A 25,886-nucleotide genomic window follows, 5' to 3' on the forward strand; every position below is an offset into this window, starting at 1 on the left:
CTGATCCAACTAATCATTGGGCACACAGTGCAGCAGAGAGTAATGTTGTGCAGGTACAATGCATCAGTTTATACATTATTAGTATGTAGATATACAGTATGTGTTTTATGGATCCATTACTGTTAATATCTGCTATGTATTCAGCTACTGGTTTTCCATAACAAATTTTAACTTTACACAATGTTACCACAGGTAAGAGAGCAAGAAAACCTCTACTATAAACAATTAATAGTCACAGACAGTACTCGAAATATTATTTCATTTCACAATCATAGAATCCACAGGTGAAAAGGTGACCCTGCTCTCTGGTATTTTCTGTAATGTGAAACTGGGGGCTTCTGAAACAACTAATAAAAACCATACAGACCTCTTCACTGGCCACATTCTCCCCGGCGACCGCCTTCAAACAATACAAAATGTTTTCTGCTGTGTGTGTCATCGCTCTCCTCTCCTTGGCGTCTGTGAGCCATTCAGCTCCTCTGGCCTGTGAGGAACTCGACCTTCATCATTTGGATGGAATGTTTTAGTTGCAGGCAGTCTGAGCCATCTGCCAAACCTGGAGCGATTCAAACGAAGAGACAATGTCATTTTAAACTTCTCTAGCAACACCAGTGACAGCACCATTTCCTACACTTGCAGCCTCCGTTTAGATAACAAGCACACGTTTAATTCCAACAACATCTCCCTGGAAGGCAGCAGCTTCACCTACGATGGGACACCTCAAAGCAACCTCTCTGCAAACTTCGTCCACACGTCCTGTCATGACTACCTGCTGATGTGTATGAATTTGCAGTCAGGGAAGCACCAGCATTCTTACCTGTTCAGAGGGATGTGAATCTGGAGGAGATGGAGGAGTTCAGAGCTCAGATGGAGTGTCTGAATATGCCTGCACCTGTTGCGATGGACCCTACCAAGGAGCTTTGTCCAGAGGGGACGACATCAAACTGACAAGAGAACAAAGGGACAAAAGAACCGAGGCCGTAAAAAGACAATTATCTTCAAAGTGTTGATAAATTGAACATCAGTGTCAGTGGGTGTTTTGTGGAAACATTAAACTGCCTTTTTCTGTTCTGCTTTTCTGAACATTCATGCACAACATTAACACGCTGATATCAAAGAACTCTGAAAGACTTGATTTGATTAATTTTCTGTGTCATATCATATCCAGTGTAATTTCACCTGATGTATTATGTTAACCACTGAGCTTATTCATCCCTCAAAAGTTTTAACTCATTCACTGACATTTACTTTTACATTTACTCATTTGTCAGGCAGAGTTGACAGAAAATCTATTTCCACGTTGATTGCACTGAACTTATAGGAAATCTGGTAAAGGTGTGGAATGAAAAGCGGCACAAAGGGGAAAAAGAGTTAAAGTAAAAAGCAAATTTACTCTGTATTGGTTCAGAAAAAGAAAAACTAGACAGGATCATGAGCAGGCAAACAAACAGGTAAAACAAGACTGAATGCTATGTCTATGGGGAACACAATCTGGCAAAGGGGAAGACTGGTGGACCTGTATACTGTATAGGCTATACTAGAAGTCTGTTTAGAGGAATGAAGGGCAGATGAGCAGGCAGCTGATGAGCAGGTGACAGAGTAATTTTAGGAAAACCCGGGGACAACTGTTGAGGAACAAACTAAAACAGAGCTGACAGGCCTCAACTTTAAAACAAACCTTGCAATTCTGGCACTAGTGAAAGTGGGCCTTTTTATACCTGAGTGTAAACTAGAAGGCACCACATTCTCCAATAGAGCTGTAGTGAGAGGAGATATAAGTTCCAATCATTTTTCCTATACACAATGTCTTTCAGTTGGATCACTTCCAAAGCTTAGATCAGCCAGAAACTCGCCCATAAAATATCAACAACTCATTAAAAAATACGGCTCTTATCAAGCCTGTGTACATAAAGAAAAATGGGGGGAGAAGTTAACTGCAACTCCCAAGGTGCATTTTGACAAGAAACATCCAATTACTGAGCTAACATCTAGCACAAACAACAGGTGCTGTTGAGAAAACTGATTTTATACTGTGCAGTTTACATCAGTTCACTTTTCATTGTTGGATTTGGCTGGAGGCCTTCGTTGTGTGTCGTGCCCCTATCTCTTCACACATTGCTCTCTATTGCTCTCTCTTCTCCTCAGACACTGAGCATGGCTCTGTGCACAAAGTTACAAAGCAATGGAGAAATCCCAAATTTGACGTGCTTTGAACAATTGCTGTTCAGGGACAGCCTTAGCAAACCATCTACTGGCTGCCACCAGTGGCACCAGAGTCTTCATCTAGCCAATCAGACATAAGTGTCAGTTGACCCTGCTCAGGTCTTCAGACAATGAACACACTTAATTTTCCTGACTCTACAAATAACTTCAAAATATAAATTTCTTTCTAACTGTTAAATAAACCATAATTTGTGTAAGTTTACAAGTTATAGTATTGTCAATATGGTGAGAGGATAAGGGATTTTATTGTGTTTGTATTTTGGTCTTTATTTGACACTTCACTAAACTAAATTGTCAAGACTAAAAAGGATAAGTTTGCAATGTGCAATCTTTATTCACAGATCACACTTATTTGTGCTTGTTTTCTTCTAATATATTAATGATAAATGAATCTTAAGACATAATTATGTGCATAGAGCTCTGATCCTTAAAATCAGTCAACAGTAGTTGACAGTAGTTTAAGTCTGCATTTTATTAAACTAACAGTTTTCCAGTACAAATATTGATATTTTGAGAACTTCAATCCAATTCCGAAAAGTAACAAACAAGGTTACCACAGATATAAGAGCCAACAAGTGAACCTCCAGTGTAAATAATCAAAAGTCACATTACTCAAAACACTCATTCATTTCACAATCACAAAAACCACAGGTGAAAAGGAGACTTTGCTCTCTGGTATTTTCAGTATTGTGAAAATGAAGGTTTCTGAAACGACTATAAAACTCAGAAATCAACCGTTTTTTTTTTTTTAGAAATGTCAGTGCCGCTATAAGAGACGTGATATAACTATTCCAGCAACAGCCTGAAAACAATACAGTACGGAGCAGATTATGATTTCAAAGTATAGAGTCATGTTTGGTGTGTGGCTCATCGTTCTCCTCTGCTCGGTGTCTCTGAGCCATTCAGCTCCTCTGGCCTGTGAGAACTTGCTCCAGCCTTTGGGTCATCTCGATCTCAATCATTTAGAGGGCAGACGAGTTTTAGTTGGAGGGAGTCTGAGCAACCTAACACTCATCGATCGATTAAGACGAAGAGACAGCGCCACCGCCAGCTTCTCCAGCAACGCCAGTACAGCCAACACCAACTTCAGACGCAGCATGCTTCTAGACAACAAGTGCCACTATGCATCCTACAACATCTCCCTGGAAGGCAGCAGCTTCACCTTTGACAATGGCGCCGTCAACACGACCTTCATCCGCACGTCCTGCCATGACTGCATATTGCTGAGCTTTGATGTAGAATCAGGGAAGCGGCAGCATTTTTACCTGTTCAGCAGGAGGAGACAGCTGGAGCAGAAGGAGATCGATGAGTTCAAAGCTCAGGTGGAGTGTCTGAACATGCCTCCGCCTGTTGTGATGGATCCTAGCAAGGAGCTTTGTCCAGAACAGACCACCACCAGTGATCCAGCAGCTCAAACTGAAGAGAAAACGGAGGGAAAGAAAGACTGAAATACAACGAGAAGATAACTTGACACACAGTTTTGATAAATTGTGATATGTCTTATGATAGCGGTTATGAAATCGTTTTGAAATCATTGCATAACTAATGTGTAACTAGAATTAACTTTATATTTACAGTGCAACCTTTTGAGAGGGGGTTCAAACTTTACTGGACACAGCACTGAACATATGCAGTATGTGCATGGTACATTGTGTTAAAAAAAGCATGTCTTACAACATGGCACGGCATGAATTATAAAATTTGCTATTTTTAAAAACCCAATTAATTTAACTTAATTACTGCAATGATGATGACTGGATGGTTTTGGAAGCTCCGTTTTTCAAACATATTTGTATAGACATTTTCCATATCAGCTTTTTATGTTAAGCAACAGGCTCCTACATGAACACAAAATTTGCTGCCAACAGTGTGAGGTTTTCACCAGGCTTCAGGCTACCTATAGCTTCATTTACCATCATTTAATCTGAAGCAATTTTAATCATTTTAATAACTAAACAGATTTGTACGCACAAACTTGTCAATTCACACAGTATTTAAATATATATTCAACAGTTTTATCTATATGTCTATTTGTATGTTGACACAATTTTGCTCCATACTTGCATGTCATTGTTTGTGCAGGTTGACAGCAAGATACAGTCAACAGTATGCACAGAGTAGATGAGATCCGGCTTCGATGTTTTCATAAACTCCCTAAAATACTATGAGAAAATTAATTTTGTTGTATTTGACTTTCATTCCAAGGCTACTAAGTAAAAGCACTTTGTTTTACTATGTCAATTATCAGCCCTGGGTAAATTAAAAAAAAAATGTGTGCAACTCAGTTGACAGCATGTGTTGTTGCATTTTATACAATTATTCCAGCAACAAACACTGAACTTTACCATAAAATGTTGATCTGGATAATGATTAAGTATAAAAGAGAGTTAAACTGTGTTAATATTAACCATTCCCAGTACTCATTTCACAATCACTAAATCCACAGCTGGAACATGGGACTCTGCTCTTTGGCATTGGCAGTATTGTGAAACTTGAGGTTCCCTAAAACAACTATAAAACCGGGCAGGCGTCTTTGTGAGTCTAATTTCAGTCAAACACTACCTCATGACTGAGAGTTGATATAAATATTCCTTGTAGATTATACAATAGACAGCATACAGTATTTTAACAAACAGGAAGATGTTTGCTGTGTGTGCCGTTGCTCTCCTCTGCTTGGTGTCTGTGAGCCATTCAGCTCCTCTGGCCTGTGAAGACGTGGCCCGGCCTTTGGATCAACTGGATCCTCTTCATTTGGCGGGAAGATGGGCCTTAGTTGCAGGCGGTATGAGTGATACTGCACACCTGGAGAAATTCAAGACCAGAGACAGTGCCACCATTAACTATCCCAATGCCAGTGAAACCCCCATAACCTCCTTCACACGCAACTTCAACTTTAACGACAGCTGTCAACATCTGCAATCCAATATCACACTAGAAGGCAGCGGCTACAGCTTCCATCAGCACAACATCACTGTGACCTTCCTCTACACGTCCTGTCCAGACTGTTTGGTGATGCGCTTCGATGACGAGTCAAAGAAGCCGCTGCGTATGTATCTGTTCAGCAGGAGGAGGGAGGTGGAGCAGAAGGAGATCGAGGAGTTCAGCGCTCAGGCAGGGTGTCTGAACATGCTTCCACCGGCTGTGATGGATCCTACCAAGGAGCTCTGTCCAGACCAGGTCTCCAGAAGGGAGGAGGAAACAGAGGGATAAAAGGCTTAAGACACTCTGACGATGTACTATATGGTCACTGTGAGTGGGTGCTTCCTGAATTGTGCTGATCCTTAGTATTGTTTTGCAAAGTCAGTGGTGTGAATAACTTGTTAATAAAGTATGCTGTCTTTAAATTGGCCTTCAGACGCTGTCCAAACTTGACTGGATTTGGTGCTTTTATATATATATTTTATATATAAATGTAAGAAATATGTTTATTGGAACCCAATAAATTTTTTAGCAAATAATAAAACATATTTTCTCAGTCACTGATTCTTCTTATTCATGTTTTAGATATGGTGTCAGATTTTTTTCACTACCTAGAGAAAATGTGAAACCTGAATGGAAACATGATTGAAACTATATGTGATTAAAGATTCATGTCACCTCAGACCACAAGTGTGAACATGGCATGCCACCGTTTAATGATAAAGAAATAAGTTTACTTAATTAAAAATGTGTGCTTTATTAAGTTTCAGTTTGAAATTACACCAATACCTTAAAATTTATTTCTTTAAATTAATAATAAATTAGTGCATGTTTAGTTGGATTTGGAAATATTCTAATTTAGTTTTTTAGAGTCATTATTTGTATTTTCTGTAATTCTGCCATTTCTTCCTCATAAACCAGGACAGTCTCTATTAAAGTTATTCACTCAATAACATTAAGATGCAACTTTTAGCAAAACAAATCAATATTCTGCTAAATGTACCTGCCAAAGGTTTTTTGAATATTTATCTTTTCACAATCCAAGTTTGCTTACAACACAGTGATGACATACAGCTGTCAGTTGGCAGACTTAGATCTTACGACCATGCTTTGCCATGTATTTTATGTATTACTTGAGCACCAGATTATAAATGACAACTGATGAAGTCTGTATTATTCTGATGAAACAGCCTTGACAGGGTGATGGTGATTTTGTATATTTGTTATCTATTTTTGTACCCTTTTTTTAATATAATGTATATTATGAAGAATTTAGCAACATTCATAAAGTTGGCTGTTTATATTACAATCACACACTTTGGTTTTACGTTTCACTCACAGACCAAATAAAAGAAAAACACAAAAATAGTTGGTGGATCATCTTTGTGCAATGTGACATTAGTTGACTGAACAAAGTGACTAAGAAAAACAAATAAACCTCCAAACAAATAAGGAGTCCAAGTGCTTATTTCACAATCATAGAATCCACAGGTGGAAAACGGACTCTGCTCTCTGGTGATTTCAGTATTATGAAAGTGCAGGTTAACTATAAACCCAGACATGCTTCTTAAGCAGCATCATTTTCAGTTACACACGGCAATTCAAACTCTATGAGACCAGAGAAACTCTTTACATAGAAAATAGTTGTTTGCTACTATATTATTGTTTAATATCTTAAAGAAATAGCCTGTTTGATCTGTACAAAACAACAATTCACCATTTCACTTGGGATCATGTGCCAGACTATTTCATATCTGGCAGGCTGTTTCCCTGTTTCCAGTCTTCATGCTAGCCTATGCTAACCGAATACTAGCTCCAGCTACATATATTAAAACATGTAATCGAAGCAATACAACATCACAGTTTACTTCACAAAGGACAACATGAAAGCATACAGTGATATAATCACACAGATTTCCTCTCCCTCTGGTACATTCCTTCATCCACTTGCAGTAAATGTTTACACGTGATTACACACATCCACCCTCATCAATATTTTTTCAGTTTTTAATAAAGTGTTTTAAATGTTTATGCACAGATCTTTAATGAATTCCTCTCCAAAGTCTTCATCTCATCTCATGTTATTAACAGAAACCCAGCTCATTGCTTAGAGTGACATGTACAGTCCAGAGAGGTGTACAGGTGTAATGCATGACCAGTTGAACTGACACCAGGTGATGTCAGTCTGAGCATATTCCACCTCTTCACTCTGAAAAGCTCTCTGTTTGCTTTCACTGTATGTTTTGGATCGCTGACCAGCTGAATGACGAAATGTCGTCCAATGAGTTTTGATGCATTTGGTTGAATCCGAGCGCACAGACTGCTCCTGTATACCTCTGCATTCATCCTGCTGCTTCCTCAGCAGTGAAATTATCCATAAATGCCAGTGTGCCAGCTCCATTGGCAGCCATACAAGCCCGAGCCATAACAGAACCACCACCATGTTTGGCAGATGAGGTGGTGGATTTGGGTCATGAGCTGTTCCTTCCGTCATTTTGATATAGGTTGATTCTTGTTTCATCAGTGTACTGTACTGTTTTCTTTCTGCATGCTTTCACGAACTGTACCATCTTCATCATGTGAGTTATTTTCCGCTCATCCACAAAACTCTTGCTCATTGGTCTACCCGGTTGGAGCTTTCCTGTGCAGAACTATTGATTTTGGGAAACCATAACTCTTTGATATCTCTCTGATGGATTTTTACTTTTTATTGAGTGCCATTATTATCTTTTGCAGTTGCGTGGTCACCTCTTTTCTCCTCATATAACTCCAACAACCAAATCTAAAAGGTAACTGTCAGTCAGGTCTGAGACATGTGTTAGCTCTTTTGCGAATTAACTACAATTGAAACAAAACACACGGCTGCCCAAGAAACATTTAGTAGCTCAGTGTCCACTTACTTTGAAACCATGCAATTAGGGTATTGTGTATTAAAAGGTCGATATTTCACACACAGTTCTTTCAATATTGACGTAACCCTACTCAAAGATTGGCAGACTTGGCATTTTAATGTAGCACCAATTATTTTATTTCAAATTGAATGTGCTGAAGAGCACAGAGCCTGAAGAATAAAAAATGTGTGACTCTACAACTGCTTGTGGTCTGGACTGTATGTGCTCTTTTTTATTGCTACATTTGCTAAATTTGAAAAAAAAAAATTTGTCTTGATTATGAATGATTACAATAACTAGTGTATGCATTGTTGATTTCTGTGTCTGATAACTTTAAGCCAAGGCAAGGTTGGAGATTACCAGTTTGATATTATTCCAATAAGAGCACTATTTATTCCCATAAAATATTTAAATAAATAACCCACAACAACATCAACAGGAACAGGAAGGAGAGAACTGCCACATAACAACAACCAATGACCAAACTTTCTTTCATTGCACAACAATGGAATCCACAGTGAGATAAGGGATGATGGACCTGTCCTGTGTTGCAATAGTGGAATGTCTTCATGTAATTTCTCCTATAAAACTGGGCAGGTGCACCAAGACCAGAGAGAAATTATAACTGAGAAAACTGATTGAAGGGCAAAGACTCAATATCAGCACAGAAAATCTCAACATACAGAGACATGTTTGCAGTGTGTGCCGTCACTCTTCTGTGCTTGATGTCCGTGAGCCGTTCGGCTCCTATGGTCTGTGAAGAATTGGTCCATCCTTTGAATCAGCAAGAACCTCGTCATTTCGAGGGTAAATGGGCTTTAGTTGCAGGCAGTCTCGACCATCTGGCATCTGTGGAGGCCCTGAGACTAAGAGACAGCATCACTATGTACTTCTCCAACTCCAGTGAAGCTTCCACCATCTCTTACACTCAAGTCAACCGCTTTGGTGATCAGTGCCAGTACCTGCACTACAACATTTCAATGCAAGGTAGCAGCTTCTCCTTTGATGTGGGGAATCGCTTTGAGCTCATGGGGTCTTTCCTCTACACATCCTGTCCAGACTGTGCGGTGATGCGGTGGAATGTGAAGTCAACGAGGAGGCTATCTACGGACTTGTACCTGCTGAGCAGGAGGAGGGAGGTGGAGCAGAAGGAGATGGAGGAGTTTAGGGCTCAGCTGAAGTGTTATCAGCTGCCTGAACCTGTTGTGATGGATCCCACTAAAGAGCTTTGTCCAGAACAACCTGAGATCCAACCTTCGGCAGCAGCAGCAGCAGCAGCAGCAGCAGCAGCAGCTTAGATCGAGGAGACAACAGTGGAAGAAAAAAGGGATTTTGGCGCTTTTGATTGATGTCACCCTTTTGATGACAAAAACAATGTCACTGGGTGCTTTGTAGAGGCTGGATATTTTCAGATCCCTTACATTCATCTAAACATCATGACCCTTGGATAATAAACTGGCAATACAGCATGGCATGCTGGGATTTATTTTGGTAGAATGTCTATTTATGATCTGTTTCTGTGTTGTCATTTTGCAGATATATCCCTGATGTAATGCACCTGACAGTTTGAGCAATCAGTATTTTTTTGTCTTTTGTTTTTCTCCAATATGTGGAAAAGCTGAATTCATAAACAATAAAATGTACCTTTGTTTAATTCAATAGCCTCAGGAGTTTTGTTTCAACAGCCCAACTTGGTCTGGTATGACCTGTAGCTTCTGGTGGCTAATGTTAGCAAGCTTGCTGACTATATGACTCCACCTGAGCTGCTGTCACACGTTTAACATTTTCCCATTGGTGCCTCTTGTGGCCAATGTTTGGCAAAAGCTACATAGGCTCATTTTAAGGGCAAATTTGTGAATTGTAATTTTGGCCTATATGAAAAAAACTTGAAAACTTAAAAAGTAAATAGACTATTCTACTAGTCCACTAATGTTTATTCTACTCTAATGTAGTTTACACCTTGGATTGTTGTTGAAAACATTCTTTGAACATAGATGTTTGTAATTATATCTACTGTAAGTGTAACAGAAAATGTTAAAGCATGTTATCTCAGATATAAGTGGACAGAATTAAAGTGTGCAGCGATATAATCACATCATCCCTCTCATCCCTCTGGTACATTCTTTCATTCACTTGCACGGTGTAATAATTAACGTGCTGCTCACTAATTGGATTAGTACTATACATTTTCAAATCCACAACAATAGGGTAAGCCTCAAGCACACGTCTTTGTGCATGCACACATGCTCATTCCTGTGTACGTATTAGTGAATGTTTGCTCGTGTGAGCATGGCATGCAAATGTGGGCGTGCACAAATGATGTTTGGAGGGTGTTAGTGTGCACCGGGGAGGAGATACAGGCAGCAAGGCACTAGGGCTGTGAGGAAAGAGAGCTTCCTTTTGTGTTGATTAAACAATGGTGGCCTGAAATAAGAAACGTGTGTATTTTTTAGAAATGTGTGTCTGTCACTCGGAGAGCATCCTCAAAGCATTCTGTTAACAGGTATGTGCGGCTGTATATTCAAGTATTCTGTGAATTGCTCTTCTTTTCTTGAACTTGAAATCTTTGTACACATATGTGAAACCATTCTGGTAAATAATAGGCACAATAGAAAGCAAGAATGTTAGAGAAATGATTCAGCCAAACCTGTAGAGACCAGCTTTTACATGCATCACTTCTTGCCACATTGACTAAAGCATATCGAAGTAAGTGACTGTAAAATGTGCAAAGAACTATGTCAGCAACCATTAGATCGCAGCAGAACTAATTCTAATTAGAGATGAAGTTGGCTGCATTTATTTAAATTCATTAGATTTTTTGTCAAATGCCCTTAGATCTTATACTACCTCAGGACACTGCTGACCCCAAAAAGGAGGGCAAGTTTATTTGTAAGGCCCGCCGCAGATGTATTTTTAATGATGATCATGATTTTGCTGTTCTTTTGATAAAGTGAGCCCCTTTGTAGATAATGAGCAAAACATAAGCCTGTTATGTAATGTTTTAATCCGCAATCACTTGCAACCTTACTTAACCAAATGAGAGAGTTGGATAGAATCTTTGGTTAAACTTGTTCAGTGCATCTTAGAAAATAAGAAAAAAACAGCTTGTCATATTTGATATATAATGTCTTTAGTTTGTTAAAGCAAATGTTCATAAGGGAAATATCTCATTAGGGCATGCCAGAGTTTACACTCAAAGTATATTACATTACCATTGCCTCAGTATAAATGAGGACTTTGTTTCACTGCTGTAGCATTGCAGGATCATTGTATTAATTGATTTAAGCTTGTTTGTTTTCAGCAGGATTTTCAGCAGAGTTAGCAGGTGTGCATGAATAAGACTTTTTAAGCAGAGATTTGCACTGGCTTGCTCACTGTGAAATGCTCGTTTTCATGCTTTATTTCACAATGAAACTTCATGTTGTAAATTCTCTGCCAGTATATATATATATATATATATATATATATATATATATATATATATATGTATATATATATACATATATATATAGGTCTGAACTACTCCACAACAAGGCTGGGAGTACTTTACCCAGGTAATACCTGAACATATATAGTGTTCTCCAATTGTTTTCTGTGTTTGGGATCTATAAAGCTCAGCTAATGAGCTGAGGCTTTGTCTCACTCAGACACAGTGATAACATTGTGGGAATGCCAACTACCCGAACCCCCCACCTTCTCTCCCACTCGTGCCCCACGGGAAAACAGCCAGTCTGATAGCAGCCAGAGTACATTTCATAAAACTGGGCATTGAATCCATTGTGTCCATTCACAATTTTACTAAATATAGTGACTAGCAGTTCCCCAGACAAACCGTTGTTGATTGTAAACAGTGCTTGTCATAGTACTCATGACTCACTGTTCCCGAACCATTCTTATCCTAATTCACCCTCATTGAGCCACATTCTTCTGCCGTGGTATCTACATGCTCTGCCATTATTATTATTACCACAGTGCTCCCCATTCTTCCTGCCATGTCATGCTGTCAGTCCCTATTATCTTTACATCAAGTGGGAGATGTGCTGTAACTGATTATTTACCTATCTATCTATCCATCCTAGTTCATCAGAGACTAGTCATCCCCAGTGATGTGAACTACATTCCCCTTAATGCAGTGCTTCTGAAACCTTTTCACGTCAAGGACCCCAACTGACCATTTGATAAGATTTTGTCCCAGACTTTTTCTTTAAGATGTTTTATTACAGAAAGTGTTTGAAACCCATGATCAAAATAGTAAAACATTCTGTCATTGTGCTACTTATGGATTGAATTACAGTGAAAAAAAATTATTATCCTTTTTTACCCAACTTTGAGAACCACTGCCTTAATGATCAGTCACAGTGCTGGAGCGCAGCCTGGAGAGGCTTGGCAAGGATCACAGTGGATGGGGATGGGAGTTTGTCTCTGTGTGTGTGTGTGTGTGTGTGTGTGTGTGTGTGTGTGTGTGTGTGTGTGTGTGTGTGTGTGTATAAGAGAGATGTATGGAGGGCAGTAATATTGATAATAAGCATGTTTGAAATAGAAAAGTGTGTGTGTTGAAGAAAAATATATATTGGAGGACCTGGACCTCCCTGTAGTCAGGATACCCTGCAGCCAATCCTATTGTTACTTCAGATTATATGTGTGTGTGTTTGCGTGTGTGTGTGTGTGTGGTACTGAGCTACTCCCCAGCCTGTAAGCTGATTAAAGGAAGGTGTGTTCAGCAGAAAACTTTATACGTTGCGGAGGGAGTGGAGCACAGCAGCTACTACCTTGCAGCCAAAGCCAAGCACAGCATTATAAACAGACTGCCTGTCTATATAACAACTAGAGCACTCAGTATGCCATTAAAAAGATGAATGCACTTCATGCTAGCTGAATCTTTGTTGCTCTAATCCTGCACAAGCTAGCATGCACAATTTCTTTGCACAGACACACAAATGGGTGACAAAATTCAAAGAAAAACCAACATAAAGTGTCATAGTAATCCTCTAGAAAAGCTTCAGTGCTCCTTGGCATAGATTCACCAAGTCTCTACTGGAGGTATTAACCATGTGTCTGAAACATATTCCCTCATTTGGTGTTTTGATGGTGGTGGTGGAGAGCCCAGGCTGACAAATCACTCCAAAACCCCACGGATGTGGTTAATTATGTTGAGATATGAGGACTGTGGAGGCAATAGCATCTGATTCATCCTCATTTTCATACTTACTAAACAATTCTTTGACTTCATGTGACCTGTTTATCTGCTTTTGTTTTGTTTGTCCACTCATTTAATCAGATCTTCCATTAAGTGTTCCCCGTCTGTATTTGGATTATACATTGCTGTAGCACACAGTTATTGCAACCTCTGATGGCTTAAACAAAAGTTGGTATTTGACTCATAAAGCAGACAAAAAAGCCCTGCCATGTGAATGCAAATGCCATTTGCTTAGAGAAAGAAGTTTATGTTTTTATTTAATTTGTCTTTTCATAATAATTTTCTTTTAAAATGTTCCTTTCTCCTGGCTGTAATAAATAGCTGCTGAAATAATGCGATATAAAATGGGTGGCCATGTTTGTTGCTGAACCCTGATAATCACTCTGTTATTCCCCTCTCTCCTCTGTGTTCCTCTGCTTTCACTCAGACTGACTGGCTGGAGGCCAAACATTCTGACTGCTCCAAACGGTTTTACATTAGCAGACTTGTTACCATGGCAACAAAGCCTGTGGCCTGGGAGGAACAGTGTCCTGTCAGCTCACTAGACAGGTCGGTCAATGAGTCCTGGGCACAGGGTGAAGTGGATGCAGCCATAAGCCACAGCTCTTCTATGCAAGACAAAAAGGCTCCCAGGGCAGAACCTGAGGAAGACATAGATGTCCTGGAGCCTGGAGCTCAAGACGAAACTCTGCAGGGGAACCAAACACTCTCAAGAACCACAATAGCTGTTGCAACCAAATTGGAAAAGAATCAAGAATCAACAACCCCCAGGGAGACACAAGAAGTTGTGACAGAATTAGAACAAGTTCCCAAAAAACAATTGGAAACATCACAGGCTCGGGAGGCATCTGAAAACCTTGCTGATGAATGTGAGGATGCTTTCCCACCACCACCACCACCTCTTCCACTCAGTGCCTTATCAACAGAAGAATGCCTTGAGAAAGAGGCCTTTTCCAGCCTTGAGGGCGAGGTAGCCGAATGCCTCAGTGATGTTGAGATCTTCTCAGACCCTGCAGAAGATCTTCTGTCTCCTGATAAGGAGCTCATTGAACTAGTTGATCAAGAGGTAGATTCAGCATCTGAGGAAAATGGGACAGCAGATGAGATGGACACACAGCTGCACTTCTTACCAGATGGTTTAGGCTACAGTGAACGTGAAAATAACACATCAGGGGATGTTCACCATTCTCCCTCTGACATTAACAACTCAGGTGATGCATACAGTGTGTGTTCCCCTCCTTTTGCTGATGAAAGTGAGGAAGAAGAGGAAATGAAGGTGGATATTACATGTTGCCAGCAGCAGTGTGATACACTAGACATCAGAAGCAAGCCTTTCCAAACTGCCAACATCCCCCTTTCCACTGAACAAGCCCCGGCCTCAGCCCTGCCTGCAGTTCCCTCAGCCAAACAGCAGGGTGAGCTGTTGCCCCAAAGCCAATGTGGACTTACCCCCAGGGGAGCAAACCAGGAAGCCGCACAACAGGTGCAGGGCCAAGGCTCTCCACCTTTGTCGACTGTTGCCATGGAGCTGACCAATCAGGGCGGGACAGCTTCCCAAGGCTTTGGTTGTGTTGTAGCTGTGAGAGAAAGGCACAGTAGGGTGGGGGAAAGGACAGTGGGAGAAAGCGAGCAAACAGGTGGAGTGGAAAGGCAGAAAGAGAGAGGACTTGAAAGGAGCAAGGCGGCCAGGCAGCAACATGGCAGAGGACTGTTAAGATATTCAAAAACAGTCCAAGTACAAGAGCTTAGGACAGAAAAATATAGCTGTGGTGTGCCTTTTAAACACAGCAAACACGTCAGAATGGAGAGTGACTCGTGTGATGACAGCCAGAGTGACAGTGGAGTGTCAGCAGACTTCTCTCCATGCAGCACTTTGGAGGGCAACACCACCATGTCTACAGGCAATCCAGGAACTGCCCCCAAAGAGACTCCCATCGAGAGGGAGATCCGACGGGCTGTGGAGCGTGAACACAGCCTGAGAAGGTCCAGAGGGCTTCCAAATCTACCCACCTCCCCAGAGTATGTAGAGATTCCTCTAAGAAAAACTGTTCTTTGCCAGTCTCTCGCCACTGAGAGGTGTCAAGGCAAAGACAGGCAATTTGCAGGCAAAAAAATGGAGCACGAGATCCATGAAGAGGCCCAGAGGGAACAGGATCTGGTCAAGCTTGGGAAAGTTCCAGGTTTCTATGACAAAGGCACAGTTCGCCAACTGAAGGAGAGGAAGCAGCTTTTTGAGGCCTTTCAGAAGCCCAGTGACTCAACTTTGACTGTCTCAACCAGGTGTAAAACCACATCCTGGTCCTCAGCCAGTGACATTTCAACCCTGGAGGAGGACATCTCATCACAGATATCCACTGCAGGAGGCTCACATGTGGAGAGGAGACGGAGCCTAGACCTGCTAAATCCCACAGAGAGCCCCATCTTAGCCAAAGGAGGGGGTTCCACCAGCTCAACTCCCCGAGGACCGGGCGTCTCTGAGGGGACTGGTCGCCAGGTCACCATCCTAGAGAATAACCTGAGTGTCTCAGCACAGCAGCTCTACCATGCCAGACGAGAGGCACAGCCTGTCACCACAGTCGACTCTGGAAGTCCAAACATCTCATCATCCCTGACAGGAGGACATGGAGGGATTAACGGGAGAAAGCAGGAAAAGGAGGAAGAGGAGGAGGAAGAAGCACCTAAGGAGAATCCCTTTTTCAAGCTGCGCTCCTCAACAAATTTAGTTAAAGTGGAGCAGGATATCCGGGAGGCTCAAGAGAGGGATAAGGAGCTTCGCAAGCAGAGGATCAGCCTGTATGGGGGAACAGGGGGTGCAACTGGAGGAGAAAGAGGAGGAGGAAGGAGGTCAGCGAGCTCTGAAGGACAGAGTCCCTCATTGTCTCCCTCCTCACTGAATGGACTGACTGTTCCTGACTTACCTGGCTCATCACCCAGGTGGGCAACTGGACCCTCAGCAGGTAAGTGTAGCACTGAGCCTTAGTTTAAGGGTCAAAGCATGTTTGGAAAGGGTGAAACTGATTCTGCTTGTGCCCACAAGCTCATACAGTCAATGTGTTTGTGTGTGTGTGTTAGAGTGTGTGTGTGTTGTGTGTGTGTGTGTGTGTGTGTGTGTGTGTGTGTGTGTGTGTGTGTGTGTGTGTGTGTGTATGTGGAAGCTTGTGAGTGTCGATATGTGTGTAATCTTTATATCTGCGGTGAGATGATGAAAACCCCCTGAAACGGCCCAGTGAGCACATTATTTCATTTTTCTCATGGTCAGTGGAAAACCTCTAAACAACTTTCAAAACCAGTGTTTGCTGTCACTAATAATAACTTTGCAGCGGCGACCATAAGGTGGCCGACAAGAAAATAAAGTTCTGTAACTCCACAATAAATGTAGCATCTAGTCTGTCATATTAATTGAAGCTGAGGTGAGGAAAAGTCCTGAGTCATATCTCAACACTATTGTGTCAGCAAGAAAGGAGCACAGTGGAAGAGTCCAATTTTGAGATGAAGTCTAAATTCAGCATTCAGAAAGTGCATACAACTTGTTTTTGGTTGTCATGGTGATATATGATTAGTGTAGAGCCTTTGGACAACATGAGTAAATGTCATATACAGTGCTGCCCATAGAGCCTTCTGTAAGGACGGGTTATTTATGTATATCTCTGTGTGATTTCAACTTTGCTGCCACCGTGTCTTGTACAGCAGTGACTCACAACCAGGGGTACTTGATAATTCTCCCGTTGCCAGGGGGTACGTGAAAAGTTAGTGAAGTCAATCTGAAACAAAATATATTACGATTTGATTAAACAAATATATTCACATATTGAGTCAGCTTTAACACCTGGGACAACTGATAGCATGAAAACCAGTTAATCAGCAAGCAGAGAAGTCCACACGGTTAGCTAAAAGTAACGCATTAACAGTTCAACAAGTCAGCTTAAATGGATGGATAAATGACTGACCTAGCCGAAGGTAAGGGATACATTTGGAAATTGCTAAAGGTAAAGGATAAACAGTTGAAATATTGAGCTAAGAGAGTTGGATAAGTGGCGAGAAACATCTGAAAGTAACTATTGAAGAGTTGGAATAGTTTGCCATAGATAAAAAAAAAGTTGAAATATAGCAAAAAGTAATGCAGTTAAAAAAGCTATAACCAAAGACTAAATAAATGTTTAGCTTCTACTTCAGGTGTAGAGCAAACTTATTTTAACAATATGCACATGTATACTATATTAGTGTTACATTACATCTATTTTTAAAGTATTTCAAAAGGTCAACTATTTGGAGCATGTTGAGTAAATCAAACAAAAAAGGTTGATGACTAATGACCGAGTATGTTTGACTGTGTGTGTTTTGTTGGCAGGAAAGGTTGCCAATATATTTTTTTTCTTCTTGCTTTGCAACTGTATATGAATGAAAGCGTCACCGAACGTCATAGTTTAACAACTGTTTGACAAACTGACCAGGGTGTGCCACTACAGAATGTGAATGACCGTGACTCAGTGCTGGGAAATGAACAATTGTGTATTGTTTTATATACAATGAGTTGTAAAAGCCTTTTTATATCCTTTCATTTCTGGTGCCTGCTTTCTGTTTTTATTTCACCATGTTCATGTTCAACAAAACAATTCTTTCCCTTAATTCCCTCTGCATTCGTTTCTGTCTCCTCTCATTTCTCTCTGCTCCTTCACTCATAATTTGATTCAAGGAGGCTTTATTGCTCTCAGTGTGGAGCACAAACAAAATCATAGGAACACCTTTGCCTTGCTCTTCCTGCCCTCACCCACTTTTTATTCCCTCTCTCTTGCAGCACACCAGTCTGCTGGCAAGTTTGCCGTGTGGCCGCCGCCCCAGGCTGAAGAGGGGAGGACAGAGGTGAGTCAGTAAAGCCAATCTTCCCGTTGCACTGACATTTAGACAGTTCACTTTCTTTTATGCTACTATTTCCTATGAGACTCTGAAAATTTGACCATGTGGAAAAACATCAGGCTTCACAATGACATCTGTTAAGTATTTCTTACTCTATAGATTAACACATCAACCCTACCTATCTGGCACACTTGGTATAGGACATGAAAATGTAGGCAAATCACCTTCCTGAGTCTCCCTCGAATTCAGCTAAGGAGATATCAGGTTCCACAATCAGGAAGTGTCTTTAGCTAAGAGTTCACTCAGTATATGAACTGCAGTGTAGCTTTGGGGGTTGAATCAGTCTCTCAGCAGCCAATGGTCCAATGAGGAAAGGCTCTAAGGAGGATGTCAGGCATCTCTTCCGCACCAAATATGGGCCACAAACATCTGATAACATGCGGAACACACAGTAAGGAGCTTATCTTTATAGATAAGACAAGAAGGCAAACAGCCCTGAGACTGAGAGAGGGAGGGAAAGTCAGAGTCTGCAGAGTGGGTATTTGTGTGTGTGTGTGTGTGTATGTGTGTGTGTGTGTGTGTGTGTGTGTGTGTGTGTGTGTGTGTGTGTGTGTGTGTGTTGGCAGCCAATAGCAGAGAAAGAGGAAAGTCAATTGACAATCCCACTGATTTGTGTTACCTGCCTTGTGGGTCTCGCATCTCTTTGAAAGTGTGCTATCTCTGATTAGAGTTGAGTGCTGCTCCATGGTTTTAGCTGTTTAATTCAGTTTGGCTTTGATATGCCGGGTTTCAGCTGCACGGTTCAGTTTGACATTAGCATTAGCAACATTTTGCTCCCTTTCCTCTCACTGTCACATGCGATTCTCCCTCTCTCTCTCTCTCTCTCTCTCTCTCTCTCTCTCTCTCTCACACACTCCCTCCCTCCTTCTTTCTCTCAGCTGGTTGGTTATCTGCTTTCGGCACAGACCTGGTTCCCGATTACAGTTGAGGAACAAACGGAGGATTGCAGGAGAAATTGGCCTCAGTTGTTGACTTAGTCATCCTGAACATGGCCTTGGATCACAGTCGCATTAACCTCCCTTTGACTTACAGAGCTAATGATGCTCATCCAAAGGGATGTCCTCTGGAGGAAATAAATTCATGCTTCTCTTTTTATCTTTTTGCGCCTTTTTTTTTTTTCCTGTGTTGGCTTATTGGTCTCATCTCCTGCTCCCACACATCTGATGTTTCTACTCTTCAATTCTCTTTCTTTTTCTACTCCCACGATCACATACAACTTTCTGTCTACCTCCACTTTTACCTTGCAGTCACCACCTACTCCTGCTGTCCTCTATTCCCTCTACAACCAGGTCCTCCTGAGTCCGCGGACCCCCAGGCAGAAGACCCCTCTAGTACAGCGCTGGGAGTCAGGCCTGCTCAATGGACACAACGAGGATGACAACTGAGGAGACGCTGACAGCGAAACAGGGACATGTAGTTTTTGAAGTGGAGGGCTGAAAGACTGTGAGATAAAAGAGGAGACCGGTGTACGGAAAGTGGGAACAGACGAGAGGAGGGAGCAATGATGAAGAGGAGGAAAGAGAGAGAATGTGAAGTGAGAAAGAGGTCAGGGATTTAGGCTAGAAAGGGGGTCAGGAGGATTGGGAGCAAGGAAAAGGATTGGTGGTGGACTGGAAAACCCTAAAGAGTCCTTCAGTGAGGAGGAGAGAAAAAGGAGGAGGAGGGCCACCTATTAGTGGATAAGCACTTGGCCTGCTTCTGCTGCTGGAAACTCTGAGACTAATGAACATGAAATGGCAAATAATAACAATGATACTACACTGGAGAAAAGAAAAATGTAAATTTAGTGAGAACAGGATTTTAAAACCTTAATGAATTTCTTTACCAATGGATTCTTTTTTTTAATAATAATGAGTTATTATTTGTTGATGAAAATAGAATAGCACAGTGTCTGATACTAAAGAAAGCTTGAAAAACAAAGTGTCATCACCAGTTTTATGCTTTAATGATGTCTTACACTGAGTTATCAGATTATAACACCTGTACAAACTAATGCAATCCAATACAATAGCATTGCAATAAATCCTAACTTTGTGTAGCTCAGTTTGTTCATTTTTTTATTCATACTGTCAACAACTGAGAGTTGTTGATTCAACTTTGAGGTAATTTCCGGGGGCTGTGTAAGTGGCGGGGTTGTATTCAGCTGCATTAACTAGATCTTCTTCCAATATATTTATATACATGAAGAGGCAGAACGTAATAACTCTCAGTAATGTAGAACAGTGCAACTTCAACGGCAACTACAATCCTGAAAATGCTACTTCACAAAAACAATTAACTGAAGGGTTATTTAATTTGATCACACTGTAGGTGTTTTCATCAGTGTATATATATATATATATACAAGTTATTGCACGGGTCTTAATCTATGAGGAGCTACTCCTTTTGGTACTTCCATGCGTCACTATACTGAAAGCTGGATTATAGTGCAATAAGGCACCTTCTTAACAAAGTGCAAAGTTGATCTGAATTGCAGAGCTGAATGATGCTACACAATACAAACCTAATGCTTGAATAATAGCTGCTCTGTTGTAAGGTTTGTAACACGATGCAATAAGTGATGTACTTTGGAATGAAATTTGATACAAAAACAAAGGTTTCTTTCCTTTATTGCTTTACATTTGTGTCGGACTAAGTCAGATATAACTTTAAAGTTCCTCTCCAGATGTGTTAAACTATGTAAAAACACCCTTTTATGATTAATATTTTGTTTAACATGGTTTCCCCTCATAAAGTGTGACAAAAAAAAAAAAAATGGAGGCTAGAAGCACATATACGTTTACTTCCTAATTTAGAAATCACGATCAGGCCTTGTCCCCCACCCACCACCTCTGCTGACGCTAGGTTGACAGGTGAAACAGCAGAGTATCAATGGATAGCGGAAACATTGGGGAGACTCAGCCACATGATTGAGCCTCAGTCAAACCCAGACTCAGCAGCTTCTGTGGACTTTATTGTGCACCAAAATTGGCGACTAGAAGACGTATCAGAACGGTAAGCGTAGTTATTTGTTTATGTTGTTTGTTAGCTTGTAACTGGCAGTGGCTGACATGGTGTTCGTGGCTGTGCTAATGCAGACTCTCGCCAAGGTTTTGACAAAGGTCAAAGGTCGTGGTGACCAAACAAAACGCGGTTTTGGCATTGTGAATGCGATATCTCGAGAACTCTTCAAGGGAATCCCTTCACATTTGCCACAAATGTCCATTGGGAGTCAGTGATGAACTGATTAGATTTTGGTGGTCAAGGTTTTTTTTGTTTTGTTTTTTTGACACTGGCTTCATCAGTGTTTGGGGTCCCACACACCCCACTGCTAATAATTCTAAATTCCTTCTGATATTTTTTTCTTTTATTCAAACATATTAAAATATTCTAAAGTTCTAAAAGTACTGAAGCCTTTGCATAGACTGAACACATTTGCAAGTTTACCAAAGCATTGTGATTACCGTAATCACAACACTTTATGGTAAATAAGGCGTTGTGATTACACCAAATGAGGAAATAGTTCATGTTTTATATGTTATATGGGCTATTTATGAACAAAAGGAACAAATACACGGCTATTGATTGTCAAAAAGTCACTCATATGCAAAGAAATGTACATCATCTTATATAGTGATGATATAACTCCCCGTTAGACCTCTTCTGAACAAACCGTTATAAAAGTAAAAAAAACTAAATAAAAAAAACAGCAACTGGTATTTATGTAATACTCAAACCATTCTCACAAACAAAGCATATCAAAGCCTCCGCATATTTATTCATGTTTTACTGCTGAGGTCTCTGACACCCCAGTAAAGGTAATGTGCCATTTTCTGTGGCAGATTTCTGAAACATGTCATCAGTTCAAATTTGTGTTTAGAAGCAATTCTCATTAAATTTAGGTCATGAAATTCCATGCTGAGAAAACATTAATCGTGTTGTTTGAGCTTTTAAAGAGGGTTCAGGGTCCCCAGGACGCCAACAGAACATGAGTGTTACAGTGCATATCTCCCTGACCTGATAGGAACGACACTATGTATGTTTTCGCCACAACATAAATGTAACAGATCCAATTATCCGCCTTATGTGCTGTCTTTATTTGCGTTCCTCGCACTGTCAGCGGTCAAAGAGAAATGTGTCACCATGGATACAGCTTTGGAAGATGTTCTTTGCCAGAATTAAGCAGCATAAATGCCCCAGTGGGCTTTGTGTGTGTGTGTGTGTGTGTGTGTGTGTGTGTGTGTGTGTGTGTGTGTGTGTGTGTGTAGTGTGTGTGTGTGTGGCGTGTGGCGTGTGTGCGCGTGTGTGTGTGTGTGGTTGTGTGTGCGGTGTGTGCGTGTGTGTGTGTGTGTGTGGCGTGCGTGTGTGTGTGTGTGTGTGTGTGTGTGTGTGTGTGTGTGTGTGTGTGTGTGTGTGTGTGTGTGTGAGATCACGCTTTAGTGACCTCCCAATCTCCTGTGAATAATTCATCACCTCATTCTGACTGGACGCAGCCCAGTGACATTGCAAGAACATCATTAGGGTGGAGCTGCATCAACTTCACAATTATTAATAAACTTCATTCCTCACTAGGAAACATCTCTCATGTTGTATTATGTTGCCAGGCTTGATGCCACATCAGCTCGGGATTAAACTGATGTATAAAACAAATGTAGCAAATCATACACACTCCCTACAAGACCAAAGCTTGACACTGAGAGTATAGGAATTGTAAAATATACTTGTTTCTTTTTTGTGACCTAAGATAGAGATCAAGGATTAATTTTTTGTGCTCACACTATCAAACATGGCAACCTAACAAGGCAAGCAAAGTGCACTTTCCAGGTTATTTCTCACTCTGATATCTAATCTGGCTGGCACTCAGATGTGGTGACCCAATAATAAACCTGCATACCTGTCTATCACCTGTTCAGCTCCAGACTCATTTCCATGATATTTCATTATCACTGTCTTCCAAAGTCCTACTTGCAGGAAGTCATCGAAGCAGCATTGTAAGAGACGGCCAGCGTTTAGAGGATTAGCTGCTGCTCTTCTAATGCCTCTTTGTCAAGAGAACAAAAGTATGTGGAGAAGTGGAGGGGATGAGTATTTGTGTGGTATTTGGATTTGATATGTGAGTGCAGGAAGTTCTGTTTGTACTCAAATGTCTGTGTGTTTGTGTAGAAATAAACTCTCCCTTGCAGTGGTGGAATGTAACTAGATATATTCACTCAAGCACTTTAATTACATATCATTTTAAGGCACTTGTAAATATTTGGGTACTGCCAATTTATGCCACTTCTGCTTCACTACATTTCATAGAAAATGATAGGTACACTTTATAATACAGGCCCTTAATTTCCTTGGAATCTCCAAGGTTTGCTGGAAAGAATTATATACTGTATACTTTGGGGCTAATTATTTAGAAAAATATAAATTTCCTTGACAGAAACCTCAATTTAAACCCAAGAAAATATTCAGTAATTATTAAAGACCTACTTTCCATATTCGTAGTTGACAAATGTCCCATCTTTGCATGTTCAACTGATCAGCTGTGCATTAACTAAAAGACTTTTTAGGTTACAATAGGAATTGATTTGAAACAATTAATTTCACATTGGACTGTTTTACTCCACTATATTTATTTAACAGCTATAGTTACTAAATACTTTGCAGATTATAGTTTTCATACAAAACATGGTATAAGTCATCTTATAAAAATATTATTCACAATCCTATAAAATAGGATAATTTGCTATAAATTAAACAGCCCAGTAGTATTAAAATAGCTCAAATTAGCTCCAGACCGGTAAAGTAACATTGTTAAAAGCAGGACTTTTACTTGTAAATGAGTATTTTTATTTTGATATTGCTACTTTTACATAATAATCTAATACCCCTTCCACCACTATAGTCATATTACCATATCACTGCAGCCATGGAAAACATACCCTTATGCATGGGCCAGTAGGCCAGTTTCATCTGTCTACACAGTCACAACTCATGCAGCCACTATGTGCTGTATGTGTTTGAAGTTATACACACAGGCCCCCCTCCAGTCTCCAATCAGTGTGTGTGTGTGTGTGTGTGTGTGTGTGCGTGTGTGTGTGTGTGTGTGTGTGTGTGTGTGTGTGTGTGTGTGTGTGCGTTCTGTCAACAGAAAATAAAAGAGATTCAGAGATTAGTCATTTGCTTTCCTCGCATATGGGCCTTTTGCACATCATAATGCTTGGTGTGGGGGTGTGTTCTGCTACTTTGATGTTGGAGAGAGGAGGGGGGAATAAAATGGCAAAGCTGAGTCACAGAGAATTAACATAAAGCCATGACAGAGAATTTCATGCAGTCTGTGTTTTATTGTATGGTGGGGAGGAGAAGACCCGTGTGTTCTTTTGCTGCAAACACATATCTCCATCTTAACATGAAATTGTCTGTGGTAATGTTATTTTGTCAATTACTGTGTCTTAATTATTTTGTTTTCTCATAAGTGACATAAACTTATATATCTGTTCCAAATCACTTGGCATTATTTTTTAGTTGTTCTAACAAAATAAGATCTTTTTAAACTAAGACTCCTTTTCCATTAGACAAATTAAAACAAAAACAACTTCCTATAATAGAGATTGTGGCAATATTCATAACAAGATATTTCCCTGTGCAGCAGCCAGGAGGCGTCTGACCTGTGCGGCACTTCTCAGACTGTCAGTGATTAAAACCGGAGGCACTTTCAGGCTGTCATTGTTTAACCAGGTTGCTGAAACTGACACTGTCGGAACACCTGTAATTCCAGTTTTGGTGAATTTCATGTTTTAAATTAAACTGAATAATACATGGTCTTTGGTTGCGAAAGCTCTACCCTCCATTTATTTGCCTGTTTTAAAAAAGGACTCTGGAAACACTGATCAAAAACAAGACTGTTTTTACTGTGATGTATATCAGCTTTGTTTTAAGCTGTCGCCACAGTGTTTTGCCATATACAGTATAGTGTTTGCTCTGCAGTCAGTAGGTGAAGAGTGCCATAAGGTTCAAAGTACTTTTAAATTCTGTGCTCACTTTTCATGCTTTGTATATTTGCCTGAAAAACATTACACTCAATAATTCACATTTGCTCTTGCCCTTGAATCATGAATTATTTCACAAGACTGTCTGAGTGTTCACATGAAGTCACTGAACTGGCCAACCGCTGGCCTTGAGCTAATTTCTCTGAAATGTTCAGAAAACAAAGTAATAGCATATTTCTTTGACACAGTCTATTGAAGATAATCACATGAAATGTATTGCCACCCAATATAAATCCTTGCTTTAGTGCTGACTTACTAAATTAATGAGGTTCATTGCATCAGATTAAATTAAATTAAAATCAAACGAGCTGCCAAACTGTATATGAAATGCTCACACCTGCCACAGACTTTGATTTCGGAACACACCTTCACGTTTAGTCTCTGCACACACTCCTTTAGCTAATACATTGGAGATGCAGCTCTGGGTGGCATAAAAAAAGGGCAATTAACTTGAGTTTCGAGATTTCATAAGTCATTTGATATCGACCTGACTCATGATTCAGCGCGTCACATATGCACACACAGAAACACACAGGCAGTCTGTTAGAGGCCGGTGTGCTGCGGGTGGAAATGATGACACCACTTAAGTTCATCAGCATGTTGAGCTCACATGACTGAGGGCTCTTATCGTTATTCTGCCTCTTATTCAAACAGACCTGCCGAATGCTATTATCTGGAGCTGAATATCTTCACTGTGTGTGCATATGCTTGTGTGTGACCACACGA

At 40.6% G+C, this 25,886-nt stretch overlaps 1 protein-coding gene across 1 annotated transcript; it reads left to right on the forward strand.

The window, feature by feature from the left end:
- The first annotated feature begins 14,841 nt into the window (after positions 1-14,841).
- misp3 (MISP family member 3) lies at positions 14,842-20,711 on the forward strand. The gene is made up of 3 exons (XM_022766870.1): positions 14,842-16,187; positions 18,026-18,090; positions 19,434-20,711. Exons 1-3 carry the CDS (start codon positions 15,032-15,034, stop codon positions 19,527-19,529), a joined length of 1,317 nt encoding a protein of 438 aa, XP_022622591.1. The 5' UTR covers positions 14,842-15,031; the 3' UTR covers positions 19,530-20,711.
- The last annotated feature ends 5,175 nt before the right edge of the window (positions 20,712-25,886 follow it).

Source organism: Seriola dumerili, unplaced genomic scaffold (genome assembly GCF_002260705.1).
Source record: "Seriola dumerili isolate Sdu_G_001 unplaced genomic scaffold, Sdu_1.0 BDQW01001087.1, whole genome shotgun sequence".
Taxonomy (NCBI): Eukaryota; Metazoa; Chordata; class Actinopteri; order Carangiformes; family Carangidae; genus Seriola; species Seriola dumerili.

Bases quoted from the DNA above. Each gene is read 5' to 3' on its own strand.
- misp3 (XM_022766870.1), top strand. From the start codon at position 15,032: ATGGAGAGTGACTCGTGTGATGACAGCCAGAGTGACAGTGGAGTGTCA. The intron at 16,188-18,025 runs GTAAGTGTAGCA...TCTCTCTTGCAG, and splicing joins GGCAACTGGACCCTCAGCAG to CACACCAGTCTGCTGGCAAG. The intron at 18,091-19,433 runs GTGAGTCAGTAA...CTCTACAACCAG, and splicing joins CTGAAGAGGGGAGGACAGAG to GTCCTCCTGAGTCCGCGGAC.